The sequence below is a fragment of the Choloepus didactylus genome, chromosome 17 (genome assembly GCF_015220235.1).
Source record: "Choloepus didactylus isolate mChoDid1 chromosome 17, mChoDid1.pri, whole genome shotgun sequence".
In the NCBI taxonomy this organism is placed as follows: Eukaryota; Metazoa; Chordata; class Mammalia; order Pilosa; family Megalonychidae; genus Choloepus; species Choloepus didactylus.
Genome location: NC_051323.1, coordinates 31,078,959 through 31,106,496, shown reverse-complemented (window position 1 = coordinate 31,106,496; position 27,538 = coordinate 31,078,959). Strand labels below are relative to the sequence as shown.

Sequence of the window (27,538 nt, the reverse complement as noted above, 5' to 3'; positions counted from 1 at the left end):
TACGAATAATGCCAGCATTAAGTAAACAACAAGAAAGTAGCATAGTTCAGTCAACTATTTTATCTTATTGTTCATTTTGTCTTACTACTGAGATTCTAACCCCCTGGAGATTAGAGACTATTCCTTGTTCTACTTTAAAAAACGTCTTCAGCAGAATCTGTCATAACATGGGTATATAAGAGGTTTTGAATAGTTGCTTTGAATTAAATGTATTGTGTATCTGAGATTGTTTTTGTAATGTAGATATTGATTTTTAATCTTTTTTGGTTTTAGATCTGCTGATTTGGGTCCTACTTTATTGACAAGACCTGGACAACCGACACTTACCAGAGTGCCTCCACCGATTCTTCCAAGGCCATCACAGCAGACAGGAAGCAGCAATGTGAACACTTTCAGACCTGCCTATAATTCATTTTCTTCTGGATATAGTGCCTATGGAAATACATTTTATGGAAGCTATAACCCTTATAGTTATGGATATAATGGGTTGGGATATAACCGCTTCCGTGTAGATGATCTTCCACCCAGTAGATTTGTTCAGCAAGCTGAAGAAAGTAGCAGAGGTGCATTTCAGTCCATTGAAAGTATTGTACATGCATTTGCCTCTGTCAGTATGATGATGGATGCTACCTTTTCAGCTGTCTATAACAGTTTCAGGGCTGTATTGGATGTAGCAAATCACTTTTCCCGATTAAAAATACACTTCACAAAGGTTTTTTCAGCTTTTGCATTAGTGAGGACTATAAGGTATCTTTACAGACGGTTACAGTGGATGATAGGCTTAAGAAGAGGCTCAGAGAATGAGGACCTTTGGGCAGAGAGTGAAGGAACTGTAGCTTGTCTTGGTGCTGAGGACGGAGCAGCCAACTCAGCAAAATCTTGGCCAATATTCTTGTTCTTTGCTGTTATCCTTGGTGGTCCTTACCTCATCTGGAAACTGCTGTCTACCCACAGTGATGAAGTAGCAGGTAAGACTAAAGGAAAGGCTTTAGAAACTATATAGCAATTTGAGATCTCAATAATGGATTTGTAAATTTAGCATTCTTTATATTAATTTGTGTTTAACATTTTTATCCAGTTGTAGTTTAGAACTTTGAAACTAGAAGAGGAATATGTAGCAAAATCAAGCTTGCTGATTTATTCATTGTTAGTTTGATTTAACAGTACACATTACCTAACTGGTGTTTACAAGGTATTGAATTTGGTGCTGTGGAGGATACAAAGATACACAGGGCATAATCCCTACCTTTTAAAAACTTATAGGGGAGGTAAAACCATATACAGGTAATTGTAATGAGGTCGAGAGGTAAGGAAAATGCCAATTGGAAAGAGAAACAAGGTTTATTGAGTTTATTATATGCAAGACACTATGCTAGTAGTTGTTTTGTATATTTTTCCTCATTTGATTCTTACAACACCCCAGCAGATAAGAATTACCTCGTTAAACAAGTGACAGAGCTGAAATTCAGAAAAGTCACTTGCCCAAGGTCAAATCTTTGATAAGATAGTTCAAGAAACAAAACCAAACCTGTTTGACTCTTAAGCCCATCTTCTATCAACTGGTACAGAATACTATCTCAATTAAGAAGAGTAAAGCCATCATTTTTGGTTGAGGTATCCAGGAAGAAGTGGCATCTTAGATTTTTGAAGGATAGGTAACATTTCTTCAGTTTGGTAGGAAAAAAAGGACTGTCAAACAGATGGAACAACTTGAACAAAAAGTACATAAGTGGGAAATAGAAGATGTATTCAGCAGTTGCCTATAGTATTGAATAGAAGGATAGTAAGAAATAAGGCTTAGAAAGTAGTTTAAGTCTAATAGATCTTAATTGCTATTATGAGACTTCAATTTCATTTAGTAACAAGCAGGTTGTTTTTGTTTTGTTTTGTTTTTGAGCACGCTTTGTGACATGAACAGTGCTCTAAAGAGGTCAGTCTATCTAAAGTGTTTAAGATAGGTCACTGGAAGTTAAAAGAGGTTGAAATCAGAATATAAGATTCATAAAGGATTTGCAGTTATGTTCATTTTTTTTTAGCAGTTTTATTGAGATATTCCCTTACCATACAGTCCATCCAAAGTATACAATCAGCAGCTCACAGTGTCATCACATAGTTGTACATTGATCACTGCAATCAATTTTAGAATTTTCTTTACTCAAAAAAAAAAAAATCCCATACCTCTTATCCCCCACTCCACCCCCATTATTGACCCCTGGCATTGGTGTGGTACATTTGTTACTGTTGATGAAAGAATATTATTAAAATATAAAAGAATACTTATAAAAAGTTTTAAAGTAACATAAAAATATTACTATTTAGTCCATGGTTTGCAATAGGTGCATTTTTCCCATATACCACTCTATTATTAAGTCCTTCTAATAGTAATATATATTTGTTTTAGTTCACGAAAGAACATTTTTATATTTGTAATATGAATCACGGTCATTGTCCATCACAGGGTTCACTGTGTTATACATTGCCATGTTTTAATCTCTGACTTTCTTTCTAGTGACATACACAACTCTAGAGTTTGTCTTTGAACTACAATCACACATATGATTTATTGCTGTTAATTACACTCTCCATAATATGCTACCATCACCTCTATCCATTTCTAAACATTTAAATACAACCAGATTAAAAATTCTGCATATGTTAAGCACCTGCTCCTGATTCTCTACCCTCTTTAAATCTACTGGTAACTTAATATTCTAGATTTTAACTCTATGAGTTTACATATTATAATCAGTTCATATTGGTGAGATCACGTTAGAATTTGTCCTTTTTTGTCTGACTTATTTCACTCAATAATGTCTTCAAGATTCATCCATGTTGTCATGTGTTTCAGGACTTCTTTCCTTCTCAGTACTGAAAAAAATGCCATCATATGTGTATACCACATTTTGTTTTTCCATTCATCAGTTTATGGACACTTGTGTTGTTTCCATCCTTTGGCAATTGGAATAACACCGCTATGATACCAGAGTACAAATGTCTGTCTGCATCCCTGCTTTCAGTTCTTCTGAGTATATATATGCCAGATCATAAGGCAACTGTATACTTAGCTTTCTGAGGAACCACCAAACCATCATCCACAGCAGCTGTACCCTTTTACATTCCCAACAGCATTGTATAAGTGTCCCTATTTCTCCATATCCTCTCCAACACTTGTGGTTTCCTGTTTGTCTAATAGTAGCCATTCTAATAGGTGTGAAATGATATCTTATTGTGGTTTTGATTTGCATTTCCCTAATAACTAATGGAGATGAGCATCTTTTCATGTGCTTTTTATCCATTTGTATTTCCTCTTTAGAAAAATGTCTATTCATGTCTTTTGCCCATTTTTTAATTGGGTTGTTTTTTTATTGTTGAGTTGTAGGATTTCTTTGTATATTCTGGATGTCAAACCCTTGTCAAATGAGTGGTTTCCAAATATTTTCTTCCTTTTCCCTTGAAGAGTCCTTGAAGCATAGAATTACTCAGTTTTGAGGAGGTCCCATTTATCTATTTTCTTTTCATTGCTTGTGCTTTGGGTATAAGGTTTAGGATACTACCGTCTGTCACCAGATCTTGGAGATGTTTCCCTACGTTTTCTTCTAGGAGTTTTATGGTACTGGCTCTTATGTTTAGGTCTTTCATCATTTTGAGTTGATTTTTGTTTATTTTGTTCATTCTTTTGGGTATGGATAGCCAGTTCTTCCAGCACCATTTGTTGAAGGAACTGCTCTGTTACGGTTGCCAAGACTTGGCAACCTTGTTGAAATCAATTGACCATAGATCTCAGGGTCTATTTCTGAACTTTTGATTCGATTCCACTGACCAATATGTCTACCTTTATGCCCATACTATGCTGTTTTGACCACTGTAGCTTTGTAGTATGCTTTTAAGTCAGGCAGTGTGATTCCTCCAACTTCATTCTTCTCTTTCAAGATGTTTTTGGCCATTCAGGGCCTGTTACCCTTCCATATAATTTGATGATTGGCTTTTCTCATTTCTTCAAATTAGGCCATTGGAATTTTGTTTGGGATTGCCTTTAATCTGTAAATCAATTTGGGTAAAATTGACATCTTAACTGTATTTAATCTTCCATTCCATGAACACAGAATGTCCTTACATTTATTCTTCTTTGATTCCTTTTAGCAAATTTTGTAGTTTTCTGAATGCAGGTCCTTTACATCCTTGGTTAAATTTATTCCTAGAAGTGAGATCTGGTTGATTTGTACAGGTTAGTGTGAAGCCCTGATACATCCCAAAGTAATTTGGGCAGAGAATAAAAATGTATTTGCAAAGCCTGCTTGAGGGACTAGGGGAAAATGTGGAAATATTAAACTTCCCCACTCTGGGGAATCACTGAAATTTTCATAAGTATTGGGGACTGTCAGTGAAGAAGGCCAAGCCCTTTATCTTGGGGTTTGCCCTTAAGAACTGCAAAGAAGAGGCTAACCCTACTTATAATTGTGCCTTGGAGTCATCCCAGGGAACCTCTTTTGTTGTCCGCGTGTAGTCTTTCTTTCTAAGCCAACAGCAGGTAAACTCACTGCCCTCCCCCGTATGTGGGACAGGACTCCCAGGGGTGTAAATCTCACTGGCAACGTGGGACATGACTCCTGAGGATGAGCCTGAACCTGGTATCGTGAGATTGAGAAAGCATTCTTTACCGAAAGGGAGAAGCGGAATGAAACAAAATAAAGTTTCAGTTGCTGAGAGATTTCAAATGCAGTCAAAAGGTCGTTCTGGAGGTTATTCTTATGCATTTATATAGATAGCTCTTTTTAGTTTTTAATGTATTGGAATAGTTAGAAGGAAATCTCTGAAACTCTTGAAATGCAACCCAGTAGCCTTGATTCTTGCAGATGATTGTATAACTATATAGCTTACACTGTGTGACCATGTAGTTGTGAAAACCTTGTGGCTCACACTCCCTTTATCCAGTGTATGGACAGATGGGTAGAAAAATGGGGACAAAAATCAAATGAATAGGGGGGATGGGATGTTTTGGGTGTTCTTTTTTACTTTTATTTTTATTATTTTTCTGAGTAATGAAAATGCTCAAAAACTGTGATGAATGCATAAATATATGATGGTACTGTGAACAGTTGATTGTAAACGTAGATGATTTATGGTATGTAAATATATCTCAATAAAACAATAAAAAATTTATTCCTATTTGATTCTCTTAGTTGCTGTTGTATATGAAATTTTTTTCTTGATTTCCTCTTGAGATTGCTCCTTACTAGTGTATAAAAACACTATTGATTTTTGCGAGTTAATCTTGTATTCTGCCACTTTGCTGAACTTGTTTATTAGCTCTAGTAGCTTTGTTGTAGTTTTGTTGTAGCTTTGTTGTAGCTTTGTTGTAGTTTTCTCAGGACTTTCTAAATTCAGGATCATGCTGTCTGCAAATAGTGAAAGCTTTACTTTTTTTATGATTTGGATGCCGTTTATTTCTTTTTCTTGCCTAATTGCTCTAGCTGTAACTTCTAGCACAGTACTGAATAACGGTGGTGACGGGTGGGCAGACTTGTCTGGTTCCCAATCTTAGAAGGAAAGGTTTCAGTCTCATTGTTGAGTACAATGTTAGCTGTGGGGTTTTCATATATACTCTTTATCATGTTGAGAAAGTTTCCTTTGATTCCTCCTTTCAAAGTGTTTTTATTAAGAAAGAATGATAGATTTTGCCAAATGCCTTTTCTGCATCAATTGATATGATCATGCGGTTTTTCCCCCTTTGATTTGTTAATATGGTGTATTACATTGATTTCTTTTCTTGTGTTGAACCACATTTGCATCCTGGAATAAAACCCATTTGATTGTGGTGTATAGTTCTTGAAATGTGCTGTTGGATTCGATTCACAAGTATTTTTTTGAAGATTTTTGTGTCTGTGTTCACAAGGGATGTTGGTCTGTAATTTTCTTTTCTTGTATCTTTATCAGGCTTTGGTGTTAGGGTGATGTTGGTTTCATAGAACGAGTTAGGTTGTGTTTCCACCTTTTCAGTTTTTTTTTGGAAGAGCTTGAGCAGGGTTGGTCTTAATTCTTCCTGGAATGATTGTTAGAAATCACCTGTAAAGTCATCTAGTCCTTTTCTTTGTAGGGAGGTTTTTGATGACTAATTCAGTCTCTTTTACTTGTGATCGACTTGTTGAGGTCTTCCATTTCTTCTTTAGACAGTGTAGGTTGATCATGTGTTTCTAGGAAGTCGTCCATTTCATCTAAGTTGTCTAATCTGTTGGCATACTGTTGTTCATAGTATCCTCTTATGATATATATTTCTGTGGATTCAGTAGTAATGTCCCCTCTCCAATTTCTGATTTTATTTATTTGCATCTTCTCACTTTTTTTTTTCTTTATCAGTCTAGTGAGGGGTTTGTCAATTTTGATTTTGTTGATTTTCTCTGTTGTTTTTTATTCTTGATTTCATTTATTTCTGCTCTCATCTTTGTTATCTCTTTTCTTCTGTTTGCGTTTTTATTAGTTTGCTGTTCTTTTTCTAGTTCCTCCAGGTGTGCAGTTAGGTCTTTGATTTTAGCTTTTTCTTCCTTTTTAATGTAGGCATTTAGGGCTATGAATTTTCCTGTCAGCACTGCCTTTACTGTATCCATAAGTTTTGATACATTGTGTTCTCATTATCTTTGTCATTCATCTCAAGATATTTACTAATTTTTCTTGAAATTTCTCTTTGACCCATGGATTGTTTAAGAGTATGTTGTTTAACCTCCATATATTTGTCAGTTTTCCAGTTCTCCACCTGTTGTTGATTTCCAGCTTCATTCTGTTATGATCAGAGAAAGTGCTTTGTATAATTTCAGTCTTTTAAAATTTATTGCTACTTGTTTTGTGACCTAACATGTGTTCTATCCTTGAAATGATCCAAGAGCACCTGAGAAGAATATATACCTTACTGTTTGGGGATGTAATATTCTGTAAATGTTTGTTAGATCTAGTTTAATTTGTCATTTTATTCAAGTTCTATGTTTCCTTATTGATCTCTGTCTAGATGGTCTGTCTACTGATAAGAGTGGTGTATCCACGTCTCCAACTGTGATTGTAGAGATGTCTATTTCTCCCTTTAGTTTTGCCAATGTCTGCCTCATATATTTTGGGGCACCCTGGTTAGGTGCATAAATATTTATGGTATTTCTTCTTGATAGATTGCCATTTTTATTAATATATAAAGTCCTTCCTTGTCTCTTTTAACATTTTTGCATTTAAAGTCAGTTTTGTCCAATATTACTATAGCTATTCCAGCTCCTTTTTTTTTTGGTTTCTGCTTGCCTGGAATAACTTTTTCCAGCCTTTCACTTTCAAACTATTTGTTACCTTGTGTCCAAGGTGAGTCTCTTGTAGACAGCATATAAATGGGTCACATTTTTTTAAATCCAGTCTGCAAATCCATGTCTTTTGATTGGAGTTTAATCCATTAACATTAAGTGTTGTTATTGTTAAGGCAGTACTTGCTTCAATCATTTTATCCTTTGGATTTTATGTGTCACATGTTATTTTTGTTTCTCTTTTTATCCTTTCAGTTACCCTTACTGATAATCTTCATTTCTGCACTCTCTTCCAAGTCCTTCTCTCCTGTCTTGTCTTTTCAGTATGCAGAACTCCTTTTAGTATTTCTGTGGGGCAGGACTCTTGCTAACAGACTTGCTTAGCTTCTGTTTATCTGTGAATATTTTAAACTCTCCATTATTTTTGAAGGACAGTTTTGCCAGATAAAGAATTCTTGGCTGGTAGTTCTTTTTTCAGTACCTTAAATATATCATTACCCCTGTCTTCTTCTTTCCATGGCTTCTAATGAGAAATTGGCATTTAATTTATTGTGGTTCCCTTTTATGTGACAAATCAGTTTTCTCTTGTTGCTCTCAGAATTCTCTATTTTTCGTTCTCAGTTGCCATTCTGATTAGTATGTGCCTTTGAGGGGGTCTATTAGGGTTTATTCTGTTAGGAGTATGTTGCATTTCTTGGACTTGTTTCCTTATATCTTTCATAAGACTTGGGGAGTTTTCAGCCATAATTTCCTCACATATTCTTTCTGCCTCTTTTCCTTTCTTTTCTCCTTCTGGGATAGGCATGACATGTATGTTTGTGTGTTTTGTGTTGTCATTCAATTCCCTGAGACCCTGCTCAAGTTTTTCCATTATTTTCTGTATCTGTTCTTTGTCCATTAAATTTTGTATGTCTTGCCTTCTGGGTCACTGATCCTTTCTTCTACCTGTTCAAATCTGCTGTTGTATGCCTCTAGCATATTTTTTTTAACCTCATCTGTTGCACCTTTCATTCCCTTAAGACTTGTTATTTTTCTTTGCATGCTTTCAGATTCTTCTTTATGCTCACCTAGTGTCTTCTTAGTAGCTTTTATCTCTTTCACCATGTTTTCCTTCATTTCCTTGAATTGGTTTAGGAGATTTGCTTGAACATCTTTATGTAGTTGATCCAAATTCTGTATCTCCTCCAACTTTTTTATCTTTTCTTTCACTGGGCCATATCTATTTCTTTCTTAGTATGGCTTACAATTTTTTTTTTTGCTGGTATCTGGACATCTGATTATCTTGATGAGATTATTCTGAAGGTCAGTTTCCCTCTCTTGTCTAAGATTTTGTTGTTGCTTAGGTTTGTTTTAAAGCTCTTCTTTTGCACTTGGTTCATCAGTACTTCCCAGTCAAAACAGGGCTAGGGACCCAAAAACTGGTCTGCAAGGGGTGCAGACCAGTTCCAAAGGTCCCTGGGGAAGGATCAGGAAAGCAGCTTCCTAAGACTGCACCCTTCCAGCCTGCCCAGCAGATGGTGCTCTTTGGCAATCTATTCCCCACGGGTCTACAAAAGCAGGTTATTATTCACCCTCTCTCCAGTCTGCTTCAGAGATGCCATGGGCACCTGTCTGGAAAGTGCCAAGGCTATGGGCCCCAGAGATCCAATTTTGTTGGTCAACAATTGGATCGGAGCTGTGCCGCATCCTTTTCTGTTCCCTGGTGGGAGGGCCTCCCTGACTCCCAGTCCTCAGCAGCCCACTGGGCAGGAACCAGGCCAACCAGAAGCTGCTTGCCTTGAGGGTGGGGGGGGGGGTGCTAGGAGCCACAGTCCAGAAAGAGCCAGCAGGAGTTAGCCAAGTGAGTCACTCACCTCAGTTTCTCTATCACAGTTTCTCTGTTTCTTTGTCCCACTCTTCCCTGGATGGTGCACAGTACTCCCCTGGTCTTCCAAGCCCCAGAACAGTTGCTTTGGGCAGTTTCTGCCTGTCCTCTAGGTGTTTTTGGTGGAGGAATGATCTCTGCTGCCCCTTATTCCACCATCTTCCTGGAAGGTCTTCCCCCCAGATACAATGTTCGTTCTTATATTCTCAACATCTAGCGCACTGCTTGGCATATAGAAGGTACTTAATAAATATTTATATAACTTGGGGACATAAAATAGGGTGCTTTTGCATTAGAGTGGTTTAGAGATAAGAAGGTCTAAACTAGGTACAGTATGTGAAAGGCAGCATAGATAAAATAGATTCAACTGGATTTAGTTAATGGCTAAATGTAGTACATAAAAGGAACGGAAGAATCAAAATGCCCTATACCTTTAAATTTGGGTTATCGGAGGGATGTTTATTCATTAACTCAATAAATATTTATTGAGTGCCTATGACATGTTAGGCACTAGGGATATAGGAACTAGGGATATAGCAATGAATAAAACATTAAAAATCCTTTTGTGGCTTTCTAGTTGGGGGGGGGCAACACACACAAATAAGAAAGTAGATAGTCAGAGGTGATAAGTGCCATAGAAAAACATAATAAAGCAAAGAAGAAAGTTGGGGAGTGTCAGCTAGGAAGAGGAGTTGTGGTGTTAAATAAAGTCCGGCAGAAGCTAGAGAAAGGGGAATGATTACCTAATATGTACAGACTTGTTAACAAGGTTGAATTTAAAGGTATGGGAATGGACTGGGGTGATGATAGTTCATTAATAGGATTTTAAGTATCAGTGCCATATGGAAGGTGAACACAATTAAAAGGGGTTGTTTAGAATTGTGTGTCTCACAGATTAGCACTACAAATATGAATAACTTCTTGCATGATCTACTTCTAAGGTATGACACTTTTACAAAGAGTTAACAACAGGATGGTTGATGGGAAAAACTACCTATTGTATACTATGGACTGTGCTTAATAGGAATACTTTACTATTACCTCACCAATACAAGGGGTAAATAATTGAGGGGGATATAAGAGTGATGGGGTATTCTGGGTTATAATTGTTTAAAATTGAGAGTGATGATGGTTGTACAACTAAGCGATGATAATGTGAGACATTGATTGTTTATTTTGGACAGAATATATGCTATGTGAAATTAGGGACCCCCTACTTATTAAGTCAAGCCGTCTATCTTGAGGCTTCCTCTTAGGAAACTTACTGCTGTAAAGTGGGGGGCTAAGCCTACCTATAATTAATGTGACTTCTTTCTAAGCCTAACTCGGCAAATAAATTCATTACCCTCCCCCCTACATGGGACATGACTCCCAAGAATGAGTGTGGCCCTGGCATTGTGAGATTGAAAATGCCTTCTTGATCAAAAGGGGAAAAATGTAACAAAATAAGGTTTCAGTGGCTAAGAGATTTCAAATACAGTCAAGAAGCTATCCTGAAGGTTACTATTATGGAAGCTTCAGCTAGATGTTGCAAATGGCCACAGTAAGCCAACCCCAAACCAACAGTATTTCCAAAAATCCTAAAAAATACCCAGGTTCCTGAGACTCTAATAATAAAGTTTCACTCACTAAGTTTATTTTTCAGAAACTTAAAACCTCCAGATTGTTCCTATGCCAGATAAGTCCCGAAACCCAGAGGCACCAGTCTCTTCGAAAACATCAACCAGCTGCATTCCCCTTCCACATAATGTCAATACCTTTTTTCAATATGAACTAGTTAGAGTGGTCATTGCCCAGATATCCCTGAAGATTGAGACAGTGATCAAATGAGAGGGAGGAATAGGAACAGACAAGATAGGATTTAATAAAGGATTCTGACTACTGAATCATTATGTAGTTTTTTTTAGTCTCTATTGTATTAGAACAGCTGGAAGGAAATAACTGAAATTGTGAAGCTGTAACCCACTCGATACTTTAAAATTGCTCTATAAAATATGTTAAACCATATTTTGAAAGTTATCACTTCTGTATATATGTTATATTTCACAGTAAAAAATGTTTAAAATATATATAGTTTAAACATATGTATTTAGGCTTTTCTGAAGAGGTGAGGGAATAAGCCCTGAACCTATTGAGGGAAGAGTATTTGAGACATAGAAGATAGCAAAAGTGCATGGTTTTTAGGTAGCAGCATTCCTGACATACCAGGTGAATAGGAAGGAGGCTAGTGTGGTTGGAGCAAAGTGACAGTAGCAGGAAATGAAGTAGGCAGATAAAGTCTTCTAAATATTTGTAAGATCTTTGGCCTTTATTCTGAAATGGGAATCCATGGTTTTTTTTTTTAATTCAGTTTTATTGAGATATATTTACATATCATACAGTCATCCGTGGTGTTCGTTCAACTGTTCAAAGTACCATCATATAGTTTTTACCAGAAAAAGTAAAATAAGAATAAAAAATGAAAGTAAAAGAAGAACACCCATATCATCCCCTCATCCCACCCTATTTTTCATTTAGTTCTTGTCCTCATTTTTCTACTTACCCATCCATACACAGGATAAAGGGAGTGTGATCCACAAGGCATTCACAATCACACGGTCACCCCTTATAAGCTACATTGTTATACAGTCATCTTCAAGAGTCAAGGCTACTGGGTTGCAGTTTGATAGTTTCAGGTATTTACTTCTAGCTATTGCAGTACATTAAAACCTAAAAAGGGTTGTCTATATAGTGCATAAGAATGCCCACCCAAGTGACTTCTCAACTCCATTTGGAATCTCTCAGTCACTGAAACTTTATTTTATTTCATTTTGCATCCCTCTTTTGGTCAAGAAGATGTTCTTAATCCCATGATGTTGGGACCAGATTCATCCTCAGGAGTCATATCCTGCGTTGCCAGGGAGATTTATTCCCCTGGGAGTCAGGTCCCATGTAGGGGGAAGACCAGTGAGTTCACCTACTGAGTTGGGTGAGCTGGAGAGAGGGCATGGCAAGGTTTTGAACAAAGGCAAAATATGATCTGACTTCAATTTTAGAAGGTATGTCTTACTGCTCAGAGTGGTCTTTGGGAAGATCTAGGGCAAAAGAGACCAGTCATGAGATTCAAGAGACCATTATAGTAATTCAGGTGTGAGTTGGTGGCATGGCTCAGGATGGCAGTGATAAAAGTCCTGGTCAAATTGTGGATATGTTTTTGAAGTTACCAATAAAATAAGTATAGCGAAATCACTTGGAACAACTGGTTTGTGAGCTATTATAATCAGTTTGGTAAGGGTTATATTGAATTTGAGGGGCCAATGGAATATTAAAATAGAGCTATTCAGAAAGCAGTTTTAAAAACAGGACAGGATCTTAGGAAAGAGGTTTAGGGAGTCTTCCACATAGATTTGATACTTGAAACAGTGTAAGTGGATGGTAGTACTATGGGAGAAAGTACAGAAAGAAAAGAAGAGACAAATGGAAATTAGAAAGAAGGATAGAAGGAAAACCATATTTTTACTCTATTATAGAAGCTGGGGTGGAAGAAAGAAGTTTCAAGGAGAGGATGGGTATGAATGATGTCAGGTGCTATAAAGGATAAGATCAAGAACTGAGAAAAAAATTACTAGGTTTGACAATTAAAGGACATTAGCCCTAGCAAGTTTTGGTAGAGTGGATGAGACAAACTATTGTGGGGGATAAGGGGTAAGTAAATAAAGTCAGGTATGCAAAAAAGGAAAGATTGGCAATGAATAAAGGGAAGGAGAGAAAAAGAATGTCCTGGGGAAGGTTAGCTGATTGCGAGCAAGTTTTTTGTTTTGCTTTGTCGTTTAAGAAGTTAGGAGATCTGAGAACATGCTTAGGCCAAAAGAAAGGAGTCAGAGAAGGAGTGATTGAATAGATGAGGGAGAGAGAGAGAAGCGTTAAATGACAAAAAAGCCTCCTCTCGGAGGTAGGAGAAGGTACGATCCAAGGAACCAGGTAAAAAAGGAAGATGGGGGTAGTTCTTTTTGTGAGGCAAAAGAAGGAAAAAATGGATAATGATACAGAGAGATTTTTGAGGAAATAACAGTTATGGAAGCTTAGGTCCAGTGACTTCTTAGCTGCTTAGAGGAAGAGTTGGCAGACCATGGCCTGTGGGCCAAATACAGCCTGCTGCCTATTTTTGTACAGCCCACAAGCTAGAAATGGTTTTTATGTTTCTAAATGGGAAAATATTGGGGGAAAAAAATCAAATGAAGAGTGATATTTTGTGACATGAAAATTATATGAAATTTCATATTCCAGTGTGTATAAGTAAAATTTTTCTGGAACACAGCCCACTCATTTGTGTGCATATTGTTATGGCTGCTTTCACACTATAGTAGCAGAGTTGAGTAGTTTGCAACAGAGTCCATATGTGGCACTTTCATTGCTTCACACTGCTCTTGGCACACTACAAATCTCAGCGTCAGGTTGTCACTTGACGCATTCTGAATGCTATATGAATCATTTTTTCCCCAGCTTTTTTATTAGTGTATACCCATCATATCACACAAGAAAGAAGAGAAAAGTGAACTTTGAATGTCACTGTTTAAGGCACACTGGAGTGTGGATTATTTTGTTATTGAGTTAGATGACAAAGCATTGTATTTATTATGCAGTGACAATATAGTTATGCTAGACGCATATAATATATGTCAGCATTACCAGACCAAGCACTCAACACAATATTCCCATCTCACAGGAAAGCAACAGCCAGAAAAATTAGAAAATTTAAAATGGAATAGCTCATCACAGCAGAATATCTTCACCAAAAAAATGAAAATGAGGCTGTAACCAAAGTAAGTTTGGGGGAGACTCATTTATTAGCCAAGCAAGGAAAGCTATTTAAATTGTGTGTATTGCAGCAGCCAAAGGATTGTGTCCAGGAGAAAAATAAACTTAAGACTATTAGCTTTTTAGCAAGATCAGTTGCTTAAAGAGTTGAGGGCATAGAGAACAACATCAATAGGCAATTTTAAAACAAGGCAAATAATTTAAATGGTTTTCCTTGGCTCATGATGAGCCAACAGATATTATTGAGACTGCTTGGCTGTTGTTTGAGGAATCAGTGACAAATTTAAAGTGACTGAAGAATTAGCCTCTATGTATTGTCTTCGTGGAACAATTACAGACAAGAATATTTTCAAAGAAGTTGAAAAACAGTAAATTCAGTGCAACCTGAAGTGGAGTCTGCTAAGGCATGTTATAACAGATGATGGTAAAATGTGGAACAGAAAAAGGCTTATTTGGACAAATTTACAAAGCTTGTGAAACTGTAAGGTGTTTAAAGCCTGTGTATTTTTTATCAGATACTTTGCAAAAAAGTATTTGACTCTGCCATGTGTTATGGAACCAGTAGTGTCAAAAGTGAACGTCATTGTCAGTACTCTGAATTTTTGACAGATGTAGAAGCTGAATATTCTGACTTGCTCTGCCACATAGCAGTCTTAAGGCTTAGCAGTTGTTAAGTTTCATTACAATTTTTTTGCACTGACAACAAGGATTGAAATTTTTTTGAACAGTAAGAACCACTGTTAGTAAACATTTAATGGCTTTGGAAATCAGTTTTGCCTGATGTTTTTAATAAATTCAACCTAAAATTAACAAGGCATTTATATGCAATACATATGCTGACATAGCATGATTCTGATAATTAACATTGTTTGAATCATATCATGCTGCTTTATACACTTCCCAGACGGTCAAAAATTAAAACAGGAAGCAAGGTCTCCATTCCCATACCCATTTGCAGTATGTTTTCCAAGGTTAAACTGTAGTACATGTTGGACCTCCATGCAAGGGCAAAGGAAATTTACATATTTCAAAATCCATTTAACTGTGCAATTGAGAAGCTTCCACTTATTTTCAATTACAAGTAATTAATCTGCAATGTAATGATATGGTAAAAGGCAAATAAATACCAAGAAAATTCAATAGAATTCTATAAACACCTTCCAAGTAATGAATATGCTCAATTAAAACCATATACTCATGGGGTGATATCAGTATTCACTAGTTCCTATCTGTGTGAAAAAATGTTTTCAAAGAGAAATATCTAAAATTTCATTACAAATCAACATTAATAGGTGAGTATTTGTAGCTAGTTTTGATGACAGGAAACACTACCTTTGAACCCAACTAAGAGAAATATTACTACCAACCCCCCCCCCCAATATTCCATTCTTAATAGTAGAACTGTTAAATATTTTGAGAATTTTGTCAATAAGGAAATTTTAGAAAAATTTTTTTGTTACACAATTCCTCTATTTTGCTTCTGCTATCTTGCCCTTTACAGAAAAAGTTTACCAACCATTGGTTTAGAGTAAGGGAGATGGAATTTGGAGTTTGAAGAAATGGGAAAAATAAGAAATCCTGGTGAAAATATTGTTCATCTTACATAGTGTTAATTATACAATTTACTTTGGATGTGGGGGTGGGACTTTTATCTTGGCAAATAAAATTTATACATTTTGTAAACCATAACCAGTGAAATATCTGTGTTTCCCTTTTGTAAATTTTACCAACCTAATCTAATTCTTAATTTGGCTTGTAGACAATACCAACTGGGCAAGTGGTGAGGATGACCATGTAGTTGCTAGAGCAGAATATGATTTTGCTGCTGTATCTGAAGAAGAAATTTCTTTCCGTGCTGGTGATATGCTAAACTTAGCTCTTAAAGGTAATAAATTGTGAATTAATTGGAATTGTCTGAATTTTTAGTATTTCTAAATGTAATATTAAAAAACTGCAACAAAACATCAAGGCATTATTAGTTAACTCAGAGGTGGTTACTAGGATTTCTCTTTAGTGTCAATTTAGACCTTCCAAATCTTGGGGAAGTTGGGGATAAACGTTCCATTATAAGTTGTTCCAATAATGCTTCTTTGAGGTAAGAAGAGTCTTTACTTATATAATGTCTCTTCTAAAGAAACACTTGAATTAGAAATTCTGGTAATCCTCACACAAAAACATGAGGTAAGTACTAAATGTAACAAACTTAATAAACCAGAGAAATTATTTAGCAAGGAATCCCTTGATTGCTGAGCTTGGCATTGCTTTCTTTATTACTTGAATAATGTTTACTTCAGAAACTCCATCATGAGTATTTTAGGAATCATTGGCACCTCAACGAAAAATTTATATACATGTCATTATTTATTTATTGACCACATTGTCAGGAGTTTTTAATGACTCCAGACAAGATGACCTTTTCCTTCACCTTTCTCTAGTAATGATGATAAGAATTTTCGTAGATTTACAAAAAAAAAAAAAACAATTGTGGGGATTCAGGTTTTCTAGGAAAAGTCATGTTTTATTGATAAAGGTACTAGTAATGTTAATTTTAGCTGTCTTGTATAGAGTGCTTACTATGTACTTTACATATTTTATTTAACTCTTATAATCATACTGTGGATAGTGCTATTATCTTGTCACTGTTAAGGAAACTAAAACTCAGAATGAGTAACTTGTCCAGGATCACACAGCTAAAACATGGGAGAGTTGGACTATGAACTTAGATTTGTCTTACTTTGGAGTATAACTAACAACTATGCCTATAATGTTTTCCATGGAATTTGTTAAATAGAAACTTTAGCCTGTTATTGGTTTTAGTCACTTCTTACATAGGGAAAAAATGCGTTTAGTGTTTAAATCATTTGTTTAATATGTAAATAATTTAAAAAGTTGGATAAAATTTGCAAAATGTCTGCCTCATCCCTTCACATGCAAACACTTGCTTGGCCTTCTAGGTATTATACTTGTGTTTTTCTTCTGGTGAAAATAGCAATTTACTATTATGGATTTCAAAAGACTGAAATGATTTCTTTTTGACATTTATTGTTAGAGACAGGAACAACACAGATATTTAGTTTTAATTAATCTAAGTAAAGAATTAAAAAGGCCAAGTGTGGTCTCTTTCAATTATATTTCAAAGAAATTTATATCCCAAATTATTCTTCCCCTAATAGTACCTCGTTAACACTTTGGCTTTGCTTCATTGTTTTCCTCCATTACTCAAAGTATGTTTGAGCATTAGAACAAAATTAGCCACAGGCATGATTAAGTGTTTTGTTTTTTTCCTCTTATTATATCGTTAGAATATTAAGCATTAAAATCTTGTATTGTGCCTAATTTGTAATGTTGAACTAAAACTGAACAAATTACATAGCTTTTCTTTTTAATAAATGCAGTTTTATTGAGATATATTCACATATCATACAATCTACATAGCTTTTTAAAGATATGGATAAAATAGTTGGGAAAATGCTCTAATACAAAATTGAATATATTAAATATCTTTCCTACTTTAGGCTTAGTATTGGCTTCAACTTTTTGTCATGTGGCTAGAGATAACTTGGGGTCTTCAATTTTTTGCCCAGCTTGGATTAAAATTAACATTCATTTTCTTCAGTATTGTTTATCATAATAGAATGTATTTTATATTTTGGCCAAAAGGAGGTAAAAGAAAGCTGCCTGCCTATTTTCTGTACTTATCTCTAATATCCTATTGAAAAGGTATTTGGTATTTATTGCTTAGATTTGAGTTTAAAATATGAAAGGCGTTAAATTAATGTTAGCTTTCAGCTTTTGAGAAGACCGAATCTCCTTACTCTGTAATTGGACCATCTGATATAAACTTTATGTTTAAGGTAGGAAAAAGGTTGAGTAAAGGTAGCAAAACTGTTGAGTAAGTATAAAACTTAAAATATAAATTATAAGAATGGACTCCAGAACTGTTAACCTAGTCAGCATTTACTATTTGCTTCTATATTTTATGTAAGTGTAACAGATTTTACTTCATATAATATCTCACCATCAATATTTGGTTGGACCTCCCAGGTATATTATAATTACAAGGCTGTCTTTTTTTTCCATCAGAACAACAACCCAAAGTGCGTGGTTGGCTTCTGGCTAGTCTTGATGGTCAAACAACAGGACTTGTACCTGCTAACTACGTCAAAATTCTTGGTAAAAGAAGAGGTAGGAAAACAATGGAATCCAGTAAAATTTCCAAGCAGCAACAATCTTACACCAACACAACACTAATTAAAGGAGCCACTGCTGCTGATTCTTTGGATGAACAGGAAGCTGCCTTTGAATCTGTTTTTGTTGAAACTAATAAAGTTCCAGTTGCATCTGATTCCACTGGGAAAAATGGAGATAAACAAGATCTTTGATATCTTTCATGTCTGCCTGCATTTGAACTGTACTTTAGAGTTCTTTTTAAAATTATTTCTTAGAAAGAAAGTAACCTACAATCCAATGAAAACATTTGTTATTGGCTATTCCAGGTGTTTTGCTGCTAGAAATTATTAAAGTTGCACACTAGTATCTTGGTCTAGTGACCTGTTTGCATTTTACAAGTTATTGGACCATGAGGATGTTTGTTTTGCCTGGATTGTAAGATTATGGGGACTGCTCTCACTTTCATCTTATTTAAAACCCTAGTTTTATTGAAAGGGTAAGATTGATGAACTATAGAATATACAGTTTGCTCTAGTAGGGATCATTAATGCTTTTAAGAGTTATGGATTAATTGACTTCAAATCCTCAGAAAATGCATGAAAATATATAAATATGAAAACCAACCAAAAACGCTAATTTTTTTTTTTACAATCTTAAGTAAACTGAATAATAAAAATTTTCTGATCTGAATTACATCCCAGTGTTGGGTTTGCTTTTAGAAGCATTGTGAAAGAGATGGTTCTACAGCGATCAAGTATTTAGTTCTAATAGTTTTCTTTGCTAGTAAAAAGGCTGAAATTGATATTTTCTTACAGATTGCTACCATTTCCTCTGAGGATCATGCTACTTTTTAATCCCTTTATAATATGTCTAGTTCGCATCCTGGATAGAATCAAAATATACAAAAGGTCTACTTTTGTTTGCTCCAACCAAAACTTAAATTCTTTGAGGCTGCACTTGATTTAATGATTTCTCAGTAAAGATTTTAAAACTTTTCATAGAATCTCTGCTTCTGCCTTAGTGTAATTCCTTTTTAAAATTCCATATTTAGGTTCTTAAACACTGAAATATGTCATATTGGATACATATTTCTTTTAGGTTTAGTTTTTACTACTGAGACTATAAATAAAATGTTCAGTTGCCATCTAGATTACAGTAATGCTCTTTGACTTGTTTTTTATTTAATAATGATTTTAAATGCAGTTAGGTTTTAGTAGACAGTATATTTCTCCACAAAATTAGAAAATTCCTATACTTGCTATGATTGTGTTACAGAATAATAGTATCAGGAATACAAGTGTATAAGAAAACATTTACAGATAATGTTGAGAACTTTGAATTTGATGAAGATTTGACTGAGTATAATACCAGGTAATTGCTTAGTCATCAAGTTGAGAAGATAGTTTCTTGTGTAATACTTGTGGTCTATAATTAGAGGTTCTGATTGATTTGTTAGAGAATAATTTATGGAAATTTTGTTCTTGAAACAAATTTTTGGTAAAGCAAATTATTGAGTTTGGTGTTGAGGCGTCTAAACTGAATACTAGAAGTAAAGTAGAGTGAAATACTGATTCAGCACTATTTAGTTAGAAAAGGTGAGTCAATACGATAGAATTTATGACTCCTATTAGGATGCATAGGGAGAAGAATAACACACAGAATGTATCACAAAAACAATTTCACTTTTCTTTAGGGTGTTTATATTTTGGTTAAGTGTGCTAAATTGCAATGTACATTATCTGACTGGTAACTATTTGTGTCTCAGAATCCCTTTTCTATTAAACTTCCAGAAAAGGAATTTAGGACTTGAATAAGCAGAGAAATTTTGTGACCTTTTTTTATCATGACAGTTTTAGTATTTTTTTTTTTTAGAGGAGATTTAAATGTAATGTTCAGGACTCCAGTATTGTCATTTTAGGAGTTTATTTAGGGAATGCGACTTTACAGAAATTACTAACTGAAACTAAAACATTTTCAATTAAAAAATAAATCATAAGTTACAGTAAGAAAACAGGTTTCATTTTCTTAATTTTTCTGATTTTTTTTATCAGTTTAGAAAGAAGAAAAGGACTATAAATTTTCATGTTTTAACTTTTTATTTAGGTACTTGATTTAGTCTATGAGTGTGTCACTATTATGCAGTTTCTTGAATACAACTGTCCTTTATCTTGTGCTTTCTATTTTGGAAAAAGGAACAGAAACTGAATGCAGTTAAAATTTATTTTTACTAGATTGTAAAGTTACCTTTAGTTACTTTTTCTGGACAAATAAAAATATATAAAACTTCATTGACATTTTCAGAAGATAAACTTAACTCTTTTGCAGGATTGGAATTAATATTTTCAAGTCTCCATATTTTTCTTTATATTGCATATATTAACTACTTCAAACCAATGTGATTTAAAGACAAATATTTCTTAGTGATTTAAAGGCAAATACTAGATTTACATTTATATGAAAATTACCTAGAAAGTGAGTTAAATAAAAGTAAGACCTCAAATCTAGGTTTTGGGAGAACTAGATTCTAGTCTGGACACCAGCACTTACCAAATGATTTAAGTCCCATTATTTATTTTTCAGTTTCTCATTGATAATGTTGAGGATAGCTGCTACATCTGTCTTACGTGGGAGTTCTTTTAAAAAATAAAAAGCACAACCAAAAGTAAGATGTTGTGGTAGTTACCTGTTCTGTAAAATTTTCCATGTATACTTAAACGTCTTTCATCCTATAAAAATGTTGCAAAATATATCAATATAGAATTTCAGATTCACACGTATTTCATTAAAAATTAGAATTTGTTCACTTGTTCTAACTTTGCCCAAAATGCAATTTAAAATTATTTTGCTGAATACCGAAACAACTTAACTTAGAAAAACACAATGGGAATTTTTTATTTACTTATATCATTTGGATAGATGAACTGTTCTTGTAAGGTCACTTAGCTCGGTGAATCCAATGTGAGGTGGGGGGTGGGGTGCTTACTATATTATGCCCCATGAATAGCTGTTATCATTTCGGGAAACAATGTTCAACTTAAGTAATTTAACTTTAAGTCCTAACAGTATTTCTGATCATGTAAAAAAAAAGTGTTTGCTTTGTTTTTTAAGGACCACAGGTGTTCAGAATTGAGTATTGATCGTACTCTTCGTTAATGGCACCTATATCGTCGGTCCAGAAATGCTACAATTTTGTTTTGTTTTACCTTAGTGGTTTTTTTTTTCTCATCTCCTGCCTCCATTCTCCTCATTCCCTACGGTATTTAATATTTGTCCTTCTAAGCCATCTTCCATGTTTTTGATATATTTCCTTGAAAAATATGTATTTATTTTGTAAAAGTTTAAAAAATTTATATAAATGATATTATAACTCTCATTCTGCTTCTAACTTTCATAAAATACTAGATTTTCAAGACCTGTTCATGTTAGTTTATGTAACATGCTTCTAATTGGTGCATATTATTGCGTTGCATATACATACCATAGCTGATCTTTTCCTCTAGTCATAGATGCTCAGGTTTTTCCCAGCTGTTCTCACTTCTACAGACTTGTCTTCCTATGAGCCTGTCCTGTAGTTCCTTTGGACAAGAATGGCTAGAGTGTGAGATATATGCATATTTAATTTCTTTAAGTACTGCTAGATTGTTATCAGGAATGATTGTACCAGTTTACATTTCCATCAGCAAAAAAAGCGGGTTTTATTTCTCTACATATTCAGTGGCTCTTGATGTTTTCTTATTTTTGCTGATCTGATGTATGTAAATTTTTATTTTATCTTAATTTGTATTATCTGATTACTGAGAGTTAAGCAAAGGCTTATTAGTCATTCTGATTTTCCATTCTGTGGATTGCCTAAACTTAACAATTTGCCCATTTTTCCATTGGGTTTTTCTCTTTCTTGCTGATTATAGTACAAGAATATTTTATATATTCTAGATATTTATTATTCCCTTGTCAGATACAGATGTTGGAAATACCTTTAGTTTTGTCATTTGTTGGTTGTCCTTGGTGTCTGTCATGAAATAGAAGAAATCTTTGAGTTTTCCTCAGTTATTTATGTTGTTTAGGTCGTCTTCTATCAGTTTTATAGTTTTACCATTTACATTTAGGTCTTTAATTTAATAGTGATTAATTTTTGGGGGGATAGTATGGGGTATGAATCCACTTTGTTTTCTCCATCTCATCAGTAGGCGATAAGGATTAACACATCCCCTTCCCTCTTAACGGGAAAATGATCCTGGACCTTCTAATACTGTTTCCTTGGAAATCTGGTTTAAGTTAAATCTGGGATGTCAGTTGTTTAGCAAGCAACATTTTTATTATACAGAAAGCACGGGCTTTGAGACTTCTTTGAATAAGACATGATTCTTATAAACAGCTTGTTCCCTTTTGTGGGTGTGTGTGGAATTTACTTTCATGGTTTTTGTTTTTTGTTTTTCTGTTTCGTTTTTTTTTTTTTTTTTACGAGATAATGGTCTCCTCTACGTGCTGTTTAATTGTGGTGTATCCTTCTGCCGATCGAAGTAAACTTGGTACAAAGTTATGACCTTTTAGGTCTTGCAAATGTGAATGTCTGCTGGTCATGCAGAGTAGAGCTGCAGTCAGTTTTCCTAACACCATCTACTAAATAATCCATGTTTTTCCCATTTCATTATATACCAAGTTCCTGTAAACATAAAACTTTAGGTCTCTGTTCTGTTCCATTGAGATATGTTAGTGCCTGTCCCAGTACAACACTGTTTTAATTAATGTAACTTTGTAATATGTTCTAATATCTGATGATATTAGACCTTTCTTTGCCCTCCTTTGTTAAAATTATCTTAGCTTTTTGTGGATTTGTATCTTTCTGTATAAATTTTAGTATCTGTTTATCAAGTTCCCCAAAACAAGCTGGTGATAATTTGATTGGGGTTGTATTGGTTAACACAATTGTATTGATTAATGTATAGATTAATTTAGAGAGACTAAGCATATTTATAAGATTAAATCATCCCATTCTTGAACATTTCTTTCTCCATTTATTCAGGACATCTTGTGTTTATTTTTAGGCTAATTCCTAGGTACTTTATAGTTTTTGTTGCCACTAAAAATGGTATACCATTATTTCTGGTATATACTGAAATTTATTGAATTTGGTATGTCTATCTTGCATTTGCAGGTTTGATGAATGCTTACTTCTTACATCATTGACTCTTTTGGGTTGTAAATAATGAAAGTTTTATCTCTTCCTTTTCAGACCTTATACCTCTCATTCCCTTTTATTGTTTTGGCCAGGCTGCCAGTCTATATTTAACAGAAGCTATGGTAGTGGCTGTTTTTATCTTATTTCTGCTTCAGAGTCTATAAAAGTTTCTCTATTAAATGTGATGTTTGCTCTGAGTTTTTAACTAGTTTGTATCAAAAGAAGTTCCTTTTTGTTGCTAATTTAAATCTGCATTTTTTAGATGGTCTTTTGATTTTTCACCTTTAGTCACATTAATATGGTAAATAACATTGATTTTTCTGATGCTAACCATTCTTGAAATCCTACTTGATATTTTTTTCAATGAAATAATTTATTTTATCAGATATATACATATAAACGATTAACATAAAAACAAGGTAACATGTAGAAACCTAGCTGTGTAAGGAAAAGGCAGTATTGCTGCTGTTTAATAGGGTGTCCCAGGGAAAGATAACCTGAAAAGAGGCATTGGGTCATAGCCTAGATTCAGTTTCTCTGAGAATTTACAAGACCCTTTTCTAGGGATGTCTTGAGCAAGGCTCTGAACAAATCTTAGGAAACATAGGGCTATCCACAGTTAACGCATTTTGAAAGGTGTGTCAGCTACTAAAACTGGTTATCTGTCTGCAACATAGTCAGGGGGAGTGCTCTGCTTAAGTTTTTCCATTTTTAAGCTCACTATGGCCATCCTCCAGCTCTCAGGAGTAGATCAGAGCAGAACACTGTGTGTTCTCAGATGATCTAAGCACAGGGCTTGAAGGAAAGGGTAAGGACTTCTTAGCACATGATCTAGCAAATCAAGTACAGCTAATAATCAAGGCATGCTCACCCAATAAAGTCTCATTTATTGTTGTCTTATATTCTTTATCTTTGATGTTTAATACCTCTTATTCTTTTATTGTCATTTTAAAGGAGATTTTGAGAAGGGAGATAAAGGTGAATAGCCAATTTCTTGTATTTATGTACCATTGAGAGAGTTATCCATAGTGCTCTCCACTCCATGAAAAGGTCCCATTTACAGTGGGTTCACACACCACACAGGAATGGATTAAATTTAAGAACATGTTTCTCTGGGGTACGTAACTCCAAGCCATCATACCCCTAATTCATTGCCTACCATTCTCCTTACAGGAACCACACTGGTCTCCTTGCTATTTTATCTGAATATTCCCATTAATGCCAAAAGATCTCACTCTGTGAAGAGAGCGTATTTCTATCACTATGAAATTGCTACTAATGTTAAAGATAAATGAAATTATTATGATGTGAAATAATGGCTTAAATTCATGCTGGCTACAGTATACATTATTTCCCACATGTATACCTAATGCACTTGGGCCATGTTTTATTGATTATTCCACTAGTAAACTTAATGATAAACTGAGATTAAAATATGTAAAAAGAAATCCAAACTGTGTATACCCTTGATCATTTAAATTTTATGTAGTTTAAACTTGATTGGTTTTAAATGCCAGTAATATGACCATAACCCAGCATACTAAAGGAGTTTTAGTTTAAAGCCTGCACAGTAGGCTTCAGTTAGAAAGCTCCAGATAAAAGTCTACATGTCACTTAGATAACATGTCTTTTAGATAGCGTGATTAGAATTGATACTTCATTTGCCCCCAGTAACTTCATTTTATTTATTCTTTTCATGATGCATTTGCTTCCAGAATCTGTGGATTCATCTTTTTAGTCAATTCTGATAATGTCATGGCCATTATTTCCGTTATTCTATTCTCTTAGGGATACAAATTAGACATGTTAGACCTCTTTCTGCTCTCCATATCCATTTCTTTCATATCTTCCATCTCTTTGTCTCTATGTGCTGCATTCTGGGTGATTTTTTCAAGTGTATTTGCCTGTTCACCCTAATTTGTGTCTAATTTGCCATTTCACTCATTGACTGGGGTTTCTTTAAAGTTTAATAGTTAAATTTTAAATTTCAATAATTATAATTCAGTAACTGTCTTTCAATAATTGTAATATATCTAGAAGGTTTTTTTTTCAAGTCTGCCTGTTCATTCCTGATAATTTATTGTGCCTTTTATTTAACCATACCATGTTAGGTTTCCAAGAACTCTAGTATCTGGAGTTACTGAGAATTAAAATGTAGTTTCTGCTGATTTTCATGCATACTCTCTAGCCTTTTCGCATATGTGGTGATCTTTATGAGCCCATTGCTTTTTCCCAAAATTGAGAAAGGCTTGCCTATCCGGAGGGTTTGCTTCTGCCTTTGCTACTAGTATGAGGGCATCTCCATTCTGGAAACTCTTGAGTCCTCTTCTGAAGGTCTTAAGTAAGACTGGGAGGCCAGAGTCATCTTCCCCTCACTCTCCATACTGACCCAAAGCTCAGTATCTTTACACCTAAACTGCTATGGACATTCACCCTAGAGTACCCATCACCCTCCCTTCTGCCTTCAGTTTCCGAGCTCATCAGTTTTGTGTGATTGTGCCTCCCTTCTCCTTCCTGTGAGTCCAGCAGTGCTTTGATGTGTTTCCCCCATCCAGGATCTTACTTGTTCAGCAGGAGAATCTCACCTGTAGCCCACCGCAATGCCAGAAGTAGAAGTTCCCTCCAATTTCCAGATTCCAGTAGCCAATTATTTCAAACTTTACATTGTGGAAAATACATAATATCTGGTGTTTTTGTTTCTTTGTAATGTTTGTTTTCCAACTGCTAAGAATGTTTACTAATAACTAATCTTTAGTTTGAAATTAATTGGGAAACTCAAATAACCAAATTACCATCTTGTATTAAGAAAGGATATTAATACCAGAAAGTAGACAAGGCATAATTTGAAAAATAAATAGGACAGTCTTCCCAAGAAAGAACTGTTGGCAAACTTAATAAATCAGCAGATTCCAGGAAGATGGCGGATTAGGAGACAGAACAAAATTCTCCTTCATGAAAAGGACTGTATAAAGGGCATAAAGTGCTCCAGAACAGCAGTTCCAGGGTGCCACCAGCCAGGCAGGGACTTCTACACCACATAGTGGGGACTTAGCTGGCAAGGCAGAGAGACTACATTTGAAAAGACAGGGTGAGTGTGCGGGTGACTGAGCTTGTACCTCGGCTTGCCAGGCCTGGGCCAGGGGACCTGATCACCCCCTGGGGAGGGTAGTAGGTACGGGCGTGAGTGCCCTCTGCAGCCCCCCCGAGCCTGAGGAGCGAGGTCAAGGCAGCTCCCTTTTCCTCACCCAAAATGCCACTGGCAGGGGAGGCTTGCCGGAGGAAACCGCCTTTCTCCCAACTGTCCTTTCCCCACTTCCTTATCTTACCCACTCACTCCCTGGTGCCAAGGCCACTCCTGCCACCGCCAGCGCGCATGCACTGTGGCCAGAACAACCCCCGCCCCGCTGCAACGGCTCCGGCGTTCTCTCAGAACCAATCCTAGCCCCTATCCCTTCAGTATTGCCATTTAAGGCTGCTTCACCTCCTTTCCAGCCCTGCCCTTCTTACCAGCCTATATAACCTGTAATCACCCCTGAATAAATCTCTTTGGCGCATACTCCTACTGGATGAAGAGTGTCTTGTCCCTATCGCCGCCCTCCATACCTTGCACGCCTCCCGCCGAGGACCCCGGCCATGTCCTCCGCCTCGCCCTCGCCTCCGGGAAAGAGCCCCCGCCGCCGGTACCCTTTAAGCAGCCCCGAGAGCTGAGGGCTTAACTACCGGCCGCCCCTCCCCCTAGAAGCAGTAACCGCGACCGCAACTGGTGCCCCGTGTGAGGAAGTGTCTCCACACAACAGTTTGGCAGGTCGCCCGCTCGCCCGGACGCCTCTCCAGCTTCCCGTTTCCTCGCCTGCAAGGTAAGGGCCGCCTCTCCTTCGCCGCTTCCGGAGCCGTGGGAGGTTCACTGCTCCGAGGCCGCTCCTCCCTTCCCCCACGCTCTCTTTATCCAGTAGGAACTCCTCCCTTCCCCCACGCTCTCTTCGTCCTTTTGTATGCGCACTTCTATGACCCCCGTTCCTCCTAACGCTCTCCCTCTTCCCCTCCATTACTTTGCAGTGGTTCTTTGTATCTTTGTTTCCTCATTTGGTGCCGTGTGCCTCTTTGCAACCGCCCCCCCCCCCCGACTGCTCCCGTTGCCAAAGGGCACTGCTTTCCGCTCTCGCCGTCTCCTTCGGCCTCAAGGCCACAGTTTATCTCATTCTCTCTGCTCGGTAAACAACTCCTCCTCCTCCTCCCCGCCAGCCGGGTCGGCCCGGC

General features: G+C 36.0%; 1 protein-coding gene across 1 annotated transcript in view; it reads left to right on the top strand.

Annotated features, from left to right (window-relative positions):
* PEX13 (peroxisomal biogenesis factor 13) overlaps nucleotides 1-24,181 on the top strand; it is a 43,845-nt gene extending 19,664 nt beyond the window's left edge. Inside the window, exons 2-4 of the mRNA XM_037807347.1 lie at nucleotides 274-968; nucleotides 15,692-15,817; nucleotides 18,016-24,181. Coding sequence (XP_037663275.1) covers nucleotides 274-968; nucleotides 15,692-15,817; nucleotides 18,016-18,314 — 1,120 coding nt within the window. The 3' untranslated portion in view covers nucleotides 18,315-24,181. The remainder of the gene's footprint in view (nucleotides 1-273; nucleotides 969-15,691; nucleotides 15,818-18,015) is intronic.
* Nucleotides 24,182-27,538: the final 3,357 nt, after the last annotated feature.